The sequence below is a fragment of the Vigna unguiculata genome, chromosome 7, assembly GCF_004118075.2.
Source record: "Vigna unguiculata cultivar IT97K-499-35 chromosome 7, ASM411807v1, whole genome shotgun sequence".
Lineage (NCBI taxonomy): Eukaryota > Viridiplantae > Streptophyta > Magnoliopsida > Fabales > Fabaceae > Vigna > Vigna unguiculata.
In genome coordinates this window covers 7988850-8001831 of record NC_040285.1, presented here as the reverse complement: position 1 = coordinate 8001831, position 12982 = coordinate 7988850, and the positions used below count along the sequence as shown (strand labels likewise).

At 38.2% G+C, this 12982-nt stretch overlaps 1 protein-coding gene across 1 annotated transcript; it reads left to right on the top strand.

Annotated features, from left to right (window-relative positions):
- The first annotated feature begins 512 nt into the window (after positions 1-512).
- Positions 513-2022, top strand: LOC114190391 (fructose-bisphosphate aldolase 6, cytosolic-like). Its single transcript, XM_028079249.1, has 3 exons — positions 513-655; positions 758-985; positions 1090-2022. Exons 1-3 carry the CDS (start codon positions 628-630, stop codon positions 1905-1907), a joined length of 1074 nt encoding a protein of 357 aa, XP_027935050.1. The 5' UTR covers positions 513-627; the 3' UTR covers positions 1908-2022.
- The last annotated feature ends 10960 nt before the right edge of the window (positions 2023-12982 follow it).

The window sequence follows — 12982 nt, the reverse complement described above, 5'->3', positions numbered from 1 at the left end:
AAGATTTAAGGCAGCTGTTCTAGAAGACTTGAACCACAGAAATCATTAAAGATTAAAAATCCATCAACCATCAAGCTTCACTTTAACAAACCTTCTAATATTACATTCATATTCATATCTTATTCCTATTCTCGATTTAAGACACGACCATTATTGCATGTAATTTTTATTTTCCTAATATATTTTTCTTTATATTGTTAATCATTTTTTTCCAATTTTTGTGCAAGTAAATGTTCACAAAAACTTTACACCTTCGGTCCTCTTCTATTTCTCATCTGAGAGCTAGATCATTGTTCTTCCGATAAACTAATCCAATGATTTATTTTGGAAAATAAGAAAAAAATTATTCCTTAATTAAGGTAGATGAAAAAGTCCAACGTGTTGTAACCTTGCACTTAAATCTTGAAACATTACATCCAAAGCGCTCAGTTTATAGCCATTGTTCCACATATCTATGGTCCATATTTGCCCACTGGTTTTGACTTTTTCATTACCTTATGTTATGTATTAATCTCCAAACAAGTGCCTATATAAATAAATCTTCACACTTCTCCCTATGCAATTGTCTTCTGTGCTTCTCAATCAACACACTAAGCAAACCATTCTCACAAGCCTAAAAAAGCCACCATGTCTTGCTTCAAGAGCAAATACCAAGGTTAATAGTGTTCACTGTTTTTTGTTTTGTTTCTGTAGTCTTGTTCTTCGTCAGATATTGTAATATTGTTATTCCATGAAGAATTTATGAAATGAAATGCAGATGAGCTGATCGCCAATGCTGCATACATTGGAACCCCTGGAAAGGGTATCCTTGCAGCTGATGAATCAACGGGCACCATTGGAAAGCGTCTATCGAGCATCAGCGTGGAGAATAATGAAACAAACAGACGCGTTCTTCGTGAGCTTCTGTTCACTGCCCCGGGTTGCGCTGAATGTCTCAGCGGTGTCATATTGTTTGAGGAAACCCTCTACCAAAAGACAGCCACAGGTACAGATACCAGGATAAGATTCGTACCATGATCCACATGAAATGCGAACACGTGATCAAGTGATGCAAAAATTAATGATTTTTTTTTTTTCTGTGTGTGACAGGAGTACCCTTCGTGGACGTGATGAAGAAAGGAGGGATTCTTCCGGGCATAAAGGTGGACAAGGGCACGGTGGAGCTAGCCGGAACAAACGGCGAAACCACCACCCAAGGCTTGGACGACCTCGCCCAGCGCTGCCAGAAGTACTACGAAGCGGGTGCGAGGTTCGCGAAGTGGAGGGCAGTTCTCAAGATTGGCCCAACCGAGCCCTCACCGCTGGCTATCCACGAGAACGCGTACGGGCTGGCCCGTTACGCCGCCATTTGCCAGGAGAACGGCCTGGTCCCCATCGTGGAGCCCGAGATCCTTTCCGACGGGCCGCACGAGATCGAGAAGTGCGCTGACGTGACCGAACGCGTGCTGGCGGCCTGCTACAAGGCGCTGAGCGACCACCACGTGCTTCTGGAGGGGACTCTGCTGAAGCCCAACATGGTGACTCCTGGGTCGGACGGTAAGCGCGTGGGGTCGGAGGTGATCGCCGAGCACACCGTGAGGGCGTTGTTGCGGACCGTCCCACCGGCGGTTCCGGCGATCGTGTTCCTGTCGGGGGGTCAGAGTGAAGAGGAGGCGACGGTGAACCTGAACGCGATGAACATGCTGAAGGGTAAGAAGCCATGGTCGTTGACTTTCTCGTACGGAAGGGCTCTGCAACAGAGCACTCTGAAAGCTTGGAGTGGGAAGGATGAGAACATTAAGAAGGCACAGGAAGCGTTGCTTGTGAGGTGCAAGGCCAATTCTCAGGCCACTCTCGGCTCTTACAAGGGCGATGCCAAGGGCGATGGCGCCTCTGAGTCTCTTCACGTTAAGGATTATAAGTACTGAGACAGAATACGCTCTAAGCCCGCGTAGACCTGCCTTTGTTTTTCTTCCATTCCATGGCTTTTTTTTTCTTAAAAAAATATATTTTAACTAATAAATTTTGAAAATTTTCTCTTCACATTCTTCGATGATGGTGGTTTTGAAATATAGAAAAATAAATAAAAATAAAAAATTTATTTAGAAAATATATTATCTTAAATTATAAGAGAAAATTATTAATATTTAGTTGTTAAAATATTATTTTCTAGTACAATCTATTTTCTATTATGATATAGAAAAATTCATAAAAAATTATTGGTAGGAGTCAAGTCTTGTGGGGGAACATTTCATACAAAGAAGTTGTATACCCCAAACAACTCCAATGTATCCGAAATGAGAGTGTTTGTTGCATTAGAAATAGATTGAGGTAGAACAACTTGAAAGAAAAGTTGTGGGGGCCCTAATGACTTCCAATAGATGTCGTCCAGGGGGTACACGATAGCAATTCGAAATTGGAAGTTGTTTGGGAGTTGCACGATTTTTGTCTGTTGTAATCAATTACATCCCAATATAATCCATTACTAGGGTAGGGGATTTAACATTTGACGGAGTTGTGTAATCGATTCTAAAAATCAGTGTAATCGATTACGAGCGTGTGAATAATGCTTTAAAAAACTTGGTTTATCAATTACAGGAGGTGTAGTGTAATAAAGTTTGAATAATACATAGTAGACTTTTACTATTGAACAATCAATTAAGTGTGAAGTGTAATGGTTGAAATGATGTTTAGAATATGTGTTGGTAACTAAGTTATAAAGTTATTTATACAATTAAATTTGTAGTCTATTGTTGGTTGTTGGACAAGTCCCCGCAATTAAGTTAATAGGGGTGAATTACGTTAAACAAGTAATATGGTATCCCTTTCTTTTTATTAATATAAAAAAAATAAATGGTACATAATATATAAAAGCAAACGTAAGTCATACACAAACTAAAGTCATAATAGTCATAATAGTAAAATAAACATGTACTAAAACTAAATTTAAGATGGCCCTAAGTGATGGCAGAGTGGAGCCATGTGCTTCTCAAGTTCAGCAACCCGAGCACAAAATTTTCAAATCAGATATCAACAAAAGCACAAAAGTCACATATTTCATGCATAATTTCTGAGAGCAACAGAAGAATTATCTTAAGGTGAAGGAGACGATGTTTGCTTATTCAAAATAGGTTGAGGGTCATCACATTTGTGAAGCCACTCACCATCAATGTTTTTAACAAAACTAAGGGATGCCATAACTTCAACAACAATTTTGCATGACTTTTAATCTTTACAAAAGGCTCATCATCAAGAGGAACGTCGAATTGATCCAAAAAGTTCATAACAAGGTGAGGATAGGTAGAGTGCATTATCTCGTAAAACCTCTCCTAATGTAGAGGATTTGCTAGATGTAGTGGCCATGTGTCATTCCATGAGTGGAGATGATTCTCTCATCTAGTGAACACATGTCCACCTTTCATTAGAGAGAATTTCTAGCTTACTCTCCAAGCTTTCCAAGAAGACACTTTTATGGCTTTGCTCATCTAAGTTTAAGACAACTTGACACTATAAATAGAGGTACCTACCTCATGTAATTCTAGCTTGAATTTGATAAATGAAATGCTGCCAAAATTGGTGCACACTTCTTGTTTGAGCTCATCTTAGAGGGGAATTCTCTTTAGAATCACTCTAGCTTCCTTCCTTAGAGTTGGCAACACCTCTCTTCAGAAAACCTTCATCAAACACCACACCAAACCATGAAACCGAAAAACCATTTCATAGCCATCTCCTAGCTTCCACATCAATCTCTTCATCCATGGAGTTTTTCTTCACACCAAGCATGGATTCACATGGAGGAAAGCGATCAACATTATTGGGAGATCAAGTTTATTGAGGCACCTCATACTTGTTTGTAAACATTACTTTTTCAATACCATAACAATCTTGATTCAACACAAATATCCTTTATCGTATTGAATTCAGTGACGACCAACCCCAATATTCCTATAAAAAGTTTGATTGCAAAGATGTACAAAGAAGCATGGTTAGCAAAATAAAAAGTCATTGCAATGGAGTTTGGTGATTGGAAGAAATTCTATAATGACCTGGTGGTTACAAGCTATCCAAGAGAGTAATCTAGGGACAATATTGTTCAATGCATGGGTTTTGCAATTAATGTTGATGATGAGACGAACACATTGTGCTATATTCTAGAACATGTTTTCTAGTCGTTCAAACCATGCATTGAAGGCTTCAAATATTGTAAGCATGTTGTTCAAGTAGATGAAACCTTTTTAACAAGTATATATTATGCCATCTTGTTGACTACAATCGCTTAAGATGGGAATCAAAATCTTTTTCCTCTAGCATTTGCTATAGTCGAAGGTGAAACAAAGGAAACTTTGATTTGGTTTTTTCAACTACTAAGAGAGCATGTTACACTACAACCTAATTTGGGCTTGAAAACAGACAAAGGCAATGACATTTTGTCTACGCTCAGAAGAAGTTGATTAGGAATAAAAAAGTCTCCAATAAGTGTATTTTCACTAAATGTTATTTCATTTACTACATTTTTATAGCTTACAAGGTCAAACAACCAATTTCGAAGGAAAACTTTTGGCAATGAGATCCCAATTCCCGTAGGCGGTATCTTGGATAGATAAAATTCATTTACACAAGTGGTCTCAGACGTTTGATGGGGCAGGAGGTACGACCACATGACAACAAACCTATTTGAGTGCATGAACTTAGTGTTAAAGGTTAATCATTACCCATCTCCGCCATAATCAAAATAACATCTGAAAGGACAAGAGCATGGTTTGTTGAACAAGGCTTGAAGGTCGAATCAATATTAAGAGCGGGGCATCAATATCCATAAGAGATAACTGCCTTGCTTTGACAAAATCAACAACAATTGGCATTTTGTCATGTTCATTTGTACGATCGAGAAAATTCAGAATTCGAGGTGCAAGAGATATCAAACCCCACTAATATCACCACAAACCAATTTCATACAATGTCAGATTAAAAGATTGGTGGTGTGATTGTGGTCACTTTCAAGCAAATCTTCTACCATGTCATCATGTCCTACTTGTTTGTTATTTTTCTCATCTACTACTACCCAAGTTTATCGATCTTGTTTACAGCCTCAATTCCGTAAACAAGGCTTATGAAATCTAATTTCATCCACTAAGAAAAGAACATTGTAGGTCCACCTATACAGGTCCAAATTTCATACCAAACTCTCAAATGCGATGTAAGGAAACGAAAAGACCAATTATTAATCGGATTCATAACGAAATGGATAAACTAATATCAAATAAACCGAAAAAATGTTCTTACTGTCCTAATGAAGGTCATCATAGGGGAACATGTCCATTTCGTCAATAAATTTTAGTGCTTTGTGTAAGTAATGAAATGGGTAATTTAGCCAAGAAGGGGGGAGGGTTTGAATTAGCTTTTTTGTTTACTTTTAATTTCTTAAAATCCCTTTTGATTGAATCAGACCAACCACGAAATCAAAATGAAATTACTTCTGAAATATACACTTTCAGTCAATTAAAAACGAAAAACAACTAATTAATTTGTTCATGCAATGTAATTGAACAGATTAAAATATAGAAATACTCAATTGAAATACTGGAAATTCTACATAATTACGAATTTAAAAATAAACTTAGAACTAGTGTTTAAAACATATCAAAATTGATTTCAATCAACACAATTAATAGAGATACAGTTCAAGATAATGTTAGATCACTCATGAACCATTAAATGACTATTAAACCCAAGTTTCTTGAAATTTTATATTAAGAATCAAGGATAGAAACAAAGATACAAACACAAACACACAAATTTTTATACAAGTCAACCTAAGCTACATCCAATTTATCATGACAACCTGAGCTTGATCATCCACTATGTCAAAAGTTTTACAAAATCCCTCAATGATTACACTTTTGAATAAAGCAAAACATTGAGATTCTTGAATACCGCAAGAATTGTAACCCCTATGTAACATCTCAGTCGGATATTACTAATTTTAATCAAATAAAATAAAATAGACAATAAATACCCATTAATTTATTCTGCCCTTTCCCAAGAACGAGGGAAAATGAAAACATTTATTTTAATATCATAATTCAAAAACCACAATTTATAATTGACTATTACAACTCATGGTCTGATAAAACTAAATGTTTACAAAAGCATCCAAAAAACATAAAACAATAAAAACTCTACAAAAGTTTTCCCAAACTAGCCCCTTTTCAGCTCTATGCCCCACGAGAACCACCTGTAACATCATCTGCTCCCGTGTAACAAATTACATGATCATCGCCAAACACAAGTAGATAGGGTAAGCTAACATATACATACATACATATATATAATAAAATAAAAAAAATGCACACATTCATCAGAGGAACTTTATCCTCTTATTCCATACTAAATGACCCCACCATGTTATTCACGTTATACATCTTTGAATGATAACCTCAAGATACTTTTTGCTGCCACCACCTACAAGCCACAACTTATAGAACACATGTGAGAAACATGCTACGGACCACACTCTGTAATGTCAGGTGGAGTTCCCAATACGAACCATAGTTTGTACTCTCGACATAAAATTAGCACATCACGGGCCATAACCTATGATTTCTCAATCGAGTGGAGACCCTCTGTACGAGGCACAACTTGCACACTCACGCTGGTGTGACTCGCCAATCCGAGCATAACTCAAGGAATGCTCGTGTTCATCCGCCATCCTGAGCAACAACTCAAGAGATGTCATTCTGAGCCATAACTCAAGGAATGTCACGTGTTTACCCTCTATCCCGAGCCACAACTCAAGGGATATAATTCTGAGCCACAACTCAAAGAATGCTCCAACAACGATCATCCTTAAGGTATAACCCAAAGCCTCGTAAACCACGCACATCAACAAGAAGAAACAAGTCGTAGGCCTTGTCTATGCAATATCACATGGCGCTACTCTAGAGCCGCCATACGAAATCAGTTGCAGACCGCATGGCAGAAGCTACGAGCCGCTAGGTGCCACACTCTAGAGGTCCCTAGATTTTAAGCTATCGCTTGTCAGAACCTTCCCTACCATCAAGTGCCACGCGTTGTAGTGCTCATTGCTCCTCCAATTGTCGCCTGGCGGGATGTCCACATCGTCAAGCGCTAAGCGCTCTAGTGTTCTTTGATTTTTGCAGCTTTCGCCTAGCAGCAAAATACCCTCTGCCAGGCGCTACACCAGTATAGTAAATTGTACAAATTTTTCACAGTCCTGCACAGTTTCCTACACACATTTTCTACCTCAACACTTACCAAAAGTTCTAGAGACTTTTGCATTAATAATGCACTCATACCACCCCCCCTATGAAATTATATCCACCTTTAACCCAATTACAAGCTACGCATAAACATAGAGACTCCAATTCCAGCAACCAACAACCCATAGTATAATCTGATCTCAAGTCCTATATAAATCAATAACTATAGTCACCCCTTCTAATCAACCATCATGAAATGCCACATCTCCCATCTCCTTTAGCCACATAATTTCATGATATAATTAAGTTAAGTAACTAAAAAGAGAATATCAAATCCCTAAATCTCGATCTTTAGTTAATCTTATGCATAGTGTTGGTATTGTGAACTGATGTACACTATGTTTCACACCACAAATCTCCCAATCACAATCTAACCTTAAGATCATTTACCATCCTTTATCTATGTATTCTTCCTCTCCCTTATTCTTTGTTCAAAATTCCCTAATGCACACTCATAAGTAAATTGACCCAATAGAGTCTCAAGCCCGCACTGCATCTCACAACCACACAATGTTAACATGCATTGCATCTCACAGCCACACAGTGTTAACCTGCATTGCGCTGACGCTTGGCGACAAGCAGGCAGTGCATAGAATTCTAGTTAAAACCCATAATTTTCCTGCACTTGCGAATTCAGTACCCCTAACATGGATTCCTTGCTTAAGTCTTGAAATTTCTGCAATTGCCAAGCTAATGCACAACCAACCAACCAATTCATGTTGCATGATAATTCCTCTACATCTAGGAATTTATAATCACTCATCATGATCAATCATATCATTAAAAATAATAATAAATTAAAATAACACACAATTGACATACACAGAACTTGAACCTAAGTCCTCTCTATGTAGCAAAGTACTCTTAACCATTCAAGCTAGTACTTTTTCACATCATAAAAGCCAGCATTAAATGCCATAAAGGCTCCCACTACCCGTATTTATTAAATAATTATTCATTTAATTATTTAAATTCCTCGGGTCTTACACCATACACGGTAAGAATCCCACTTATAGACCTATAATCACACCATGAACCATACATAAGCAAAAGAACAACCAAACTTGATGGAGGCTTTCCCTAGCCAACCAAACACTTGTTCTTCTAACTTCAAGCAATTAAAACTTTGCTCCAAGATCTCAAGATCTTAAATCAAAAACAACACACTGTGTAATCTAGAAAGAGTTTTCCAAATTCGTATCACTATTTGTCGCGCTCAGAAATCTTAAGTGTTTTTCAACACTTTGAAAAACCAGCTTATATAGCTTGGTCAAAAGAGTGAATTAAACAGGTTGATTTTTTCGTACAATCTGCTGGTTTCACTTGACTTAAGTGAAATCAATTGATTGAATAACAATTCAACTAATTGAATACATTCATACCAGAATTATATGCAACAAGTCTTTTAACCTGTTAAAAACCTTTATAATAGATTGAAAATTGCACATACAAGACAAAAGACATTTATCCTATGTCATATAGTCTACAAAAATAATACAATATTCAAGCTTTGAGATCTTCATGATAACTCTAGATGAAATAGATCACAAGCTTGATCAACAACAAATCTTCATCAATTCTTCATCAACCACACATGATCCCGTGCACTTGCTTCATCAAATCCATGCACCAAGGTCATTTATGCTAACACTTTGTACTTTTAATTATTTTCTATTACGATTTCAGTCGTATACTATCTTTTATTAATACATTATCATTCATATACATTTATATAGCATTAAAGTACAATTAATCTATTACATTCATTTCGTAATCAATTACAACATCATGATAACCGTCCATAACACTCTCATAATCGATTAAATTGTTATTGTAAACAATTACAGAATCACAAAATAGGAAGTTATCCAACAACCTACAAATACTAAAATATTTAATTGATTTTGTGTTGTCCCAGGTCGGATCTCGGTCCGACTTGCTTGTAGATGTTTCTTTTAAGTAGGCTAATATAAGTAAATGGACTTTGGCAATGAGCTCGCCCACAAAATCTTGGTGATAAACATCTAGTAGGCCCAAAACAGGGGAATCAAGGGGTTAGTTGCAAAACGAACGAGATATGTGGAGAGTAAGTACCGAAACTTAGTCCGAGGAATAGGGAGTTAGTTATAAAAGATTTTTAGGCATGTATCTCGGAAAAAGAAACAGAAGGATCCAATATAAGTGGGAAGGGAAGACAAGTAAACCTAGAGGAGAGAATTACATAGTTGGGGCGAAGGCAGTTTGAAATAGTAAAAGAATTACCCTCGTGACCAGAAAGGATCAGATTTAACTAGGAAGGTTTTTTGTTCTTGGTTTGTCCTCAGAATCTCAAACCGGAACAGATTTACCAAGTTCAATTGTAAAACTGTACTATGTCTTATTCACACTTTATTCCCCCTAGTAATCGATTACACTACACCTTGTAATTGATTAATCAAGTCTTTTAAAGCATTATTCACGCTCGTAATCAATTACATGGCTTTTTGTAATCGATTACACAACACTATCAAACGTTAAATCCCCTTGGTAATCAATTACATCGGTATGTAATCGATTACAACGTACAAAAATCGTGCAACTCCGCCATGACTTCCAATTTCAAATTAGGTGTCGTGTATCCCCTAGACGACATTAGGGATGGCAAAATGGGCCCGGCCCGATGGGCCGGCCCGCCAGCCCGACTGAAAAAGTATGGGCCGGGCCACGAATTTCAGCCCGCCAGCCCATGACAGCCCGGCCCGTCAAGCCCGCTGGCCCGTCGGGCCAGCCCATGGGCCAAAACGGGCCAGCCCGCGGGCCATAAGACAAAAACAGACGGAAGAAGTAAATTAATATTTTATTTTCTTTGGGTATTTTTAATTTTTATTTTCATGTTGGTGTTTGAAATGCAAAGATAAAACGGTAAAGGCATTGGGTTCTGCACACACACACACTCTCACTTGACAATTCACAATTTCAAATGTTTCCTTTTGTGTTGACTTTTCACTGTTGTAACTTGTATCTTTGGTTGTGTTACATAACAGACCACCCTGACTATTATTATAGTCACTGCGCAGGTTATTATTGTATTAATGCATATGTAGTACTATTACATTTATATACAAATTAATGTAGTCAACTAAATTTGAAATGAAAAGATTTAAAATCTGATTTTGGGCCACAAAATGAACATATCAGGAAAAGGATGGCGGGCCAACCCGCCGGCCCGCCGGCCCGCCACCCCACGAGCCGGGCCCAAAAAAACAACCCATTTTGCCTTGTCGGGCCAGCCCGGCCCGTCCCATTTAAAACGGGCCAAAAACGGGCCGGGCCAAAACGGGCCGGGCTGGCCCGTTTTGACACCCCTAGACGACATCCATTGAAAGTCGTTAGGCCCCCACGACTTTTCTTTAAAGTCGTTCTACCCGCATACAACTTCTAATGCGACAAAAACTCTCACTTTGGGTACCTAGAAGTCGTTTAGGGGGTATACGACTTCTTTATGTAAAAATGTTCCCCAGTCCCCCGCACGACTTGCTTATTACTCGTAATTTTTTACAAAATTTGCATAGATCCATAATTTATCCAGTTGATTTGCACTGAAAGACAAAGGGTAAAATGGTCGTCTTTTATTTTTATCTATGAAAACTTTTTTCTAATCTATCAAAACCATCGTATTATACACAAACTTTCATATCAAATTTACTCAAATCACACATCTTTCTCTTATTTCAAACAACTTCACATTCATTTTTTTTTTCTCTCAGATTCACTCTTCAAATCTAACTCCAAATCCAAAATATTAACGTTTGTAAATTTTTTAGAGTATAATTTTGTCACTTATTGACACATGTATTAATTAATCTTAACAAATAATCTCTTATTCTAATGATAAAATAACAAATTAAATTTAATACATGTATCTATTATATATCTATTGCTATTTGACTATTATATTTAAATACTATATATTATTTTTTTTATCTCAATCTCGTAAACTTAATTTTTTACTATTATTCCTTAAACTTAATCTTATCATTTTTGTATCGGGCACCAAGCTGCAGGAAGATCGGAGAGGTCGGAGAGATCGGAGAAGTCAGAACAGATCGGGCCCTCGTATGAAATGAAGATATTTATAGAAAGCACGCGCAAACGCAGTCCATGCAGGCCCAAATCAATAAATGTGGTTCATAGGCCCATAGAAAGAATAAAGAAAACTAACGCACGAAGAAACTAACTTTTAAATCCCTAGATTCTAGGAAGTCATGGGCTGGATTTTAGGAGTAAAATAAGGAACAATAGCATAGTGGAAGTGCTTAAAAAGTGGAGTCCAGTACAAAGTGGTTAAGGGAGAAAGGTATAAAAGAACAATTAGATGAAGTAAGCAGGGACGGATTAGAGAGGGGAGAGCAAGAGAGGGTGAGAGCAAGAGAGGGTGAGAACAAGAGAGAAAGTTAGAGAGAGTGATTGGAAAAGAAAGAAAATATAGAGAGCCAGAACAAGAAATTATAACGTTTCGATCTGATATGTTTTCCGGGTTGGAACATTGGCGCCCACCGTGGGGCAGGTAAAACTAGTATCCTTGTCCATTGAAAGTTGAGATGGCAATCACGTCATCAACAGGAAACAACGGAGGAGACGACCCTCCTACGATGGAGCAGATCATGCAACACATAGAAAATTTACGTCGAGAGAATGAAGTAATGCGGAAGCAAGTGAGTGACGAGCAAACACGATGGCAAGAGCGCGAAACAACACGTCGGGCAGAAGTAGAAGCAGAAAGCGAGCGTTTGCGAAAGGAGGCATCAGAATCTCGTCAACGTTTGGAAGAACCTCAGTACGCTGAGGGCTGTAAATCGGCCCGACCTCGCTACGTGCTTGGAAGAACCTTAGTACGCTGAGGGCTATAAATTGGTCCGACCTCGCTACGTGCTTGGAAGAACCTCAGTACGCTGAGGGCTGTAAATCGGTCCGACCTCGCTACACGCGTGGAAAAACCCCAGCATGCTGAGGGCTGTAAATCGGTCCGACCTCGCTACGTGCTTGGAAGAGCTGTAAATCGGACCGACCTCGCTACGTGCTTGGAAGAGCCTCAGTATGTTGAGGGCTGTAAATCGGTCCGACCTCGCTACGCGTTCGGGAAAACCTCAGTACACTGAGAGCTGTACCTCGGTCCGACCGTTTTATGTGCACGGCAACGTCCCTATTCCTGAAGCTCGACGCTCCCCACCAACATTCCAAAGTCACTTGGATCGCATATGCGAAGAATTCAAATCGCACACCGATGTGTATCCCATTTTTTTGACAAAATAATAGTGGCGACATCAACAATGAAGTACTCTATTTACAACTTCTTGATTTATGTTTACTCAAAGTCATTTCAGTAAGTTATGCATTTATCTATATTTTATTCAAAGTCTATTCAAATAGGGTATGAATTTATCTGAAGCCTTAAACATAAATGCTCGTTAGTAATTAAAACTACGCATCAATGTTCATCGACCCAAACATTCATAGGGGAAACACGCTGAAGAGATATTAAAAATAAAACTAAATACATAGTCCTCTAAACAAAAGAAACCTATTACATATCCCTACTTCTACTCATCACCTATCTCCACCAGTTGACCTTCTATCACCTCCTTCGTAATACTTGCAAGTGAGATATCAACGTCCGGGCAGAGTAGTTTTACTTGGTCTAGAGCTAGTTGAAACCCTTGGTTCAGAGTGGCACAAAGCTGATC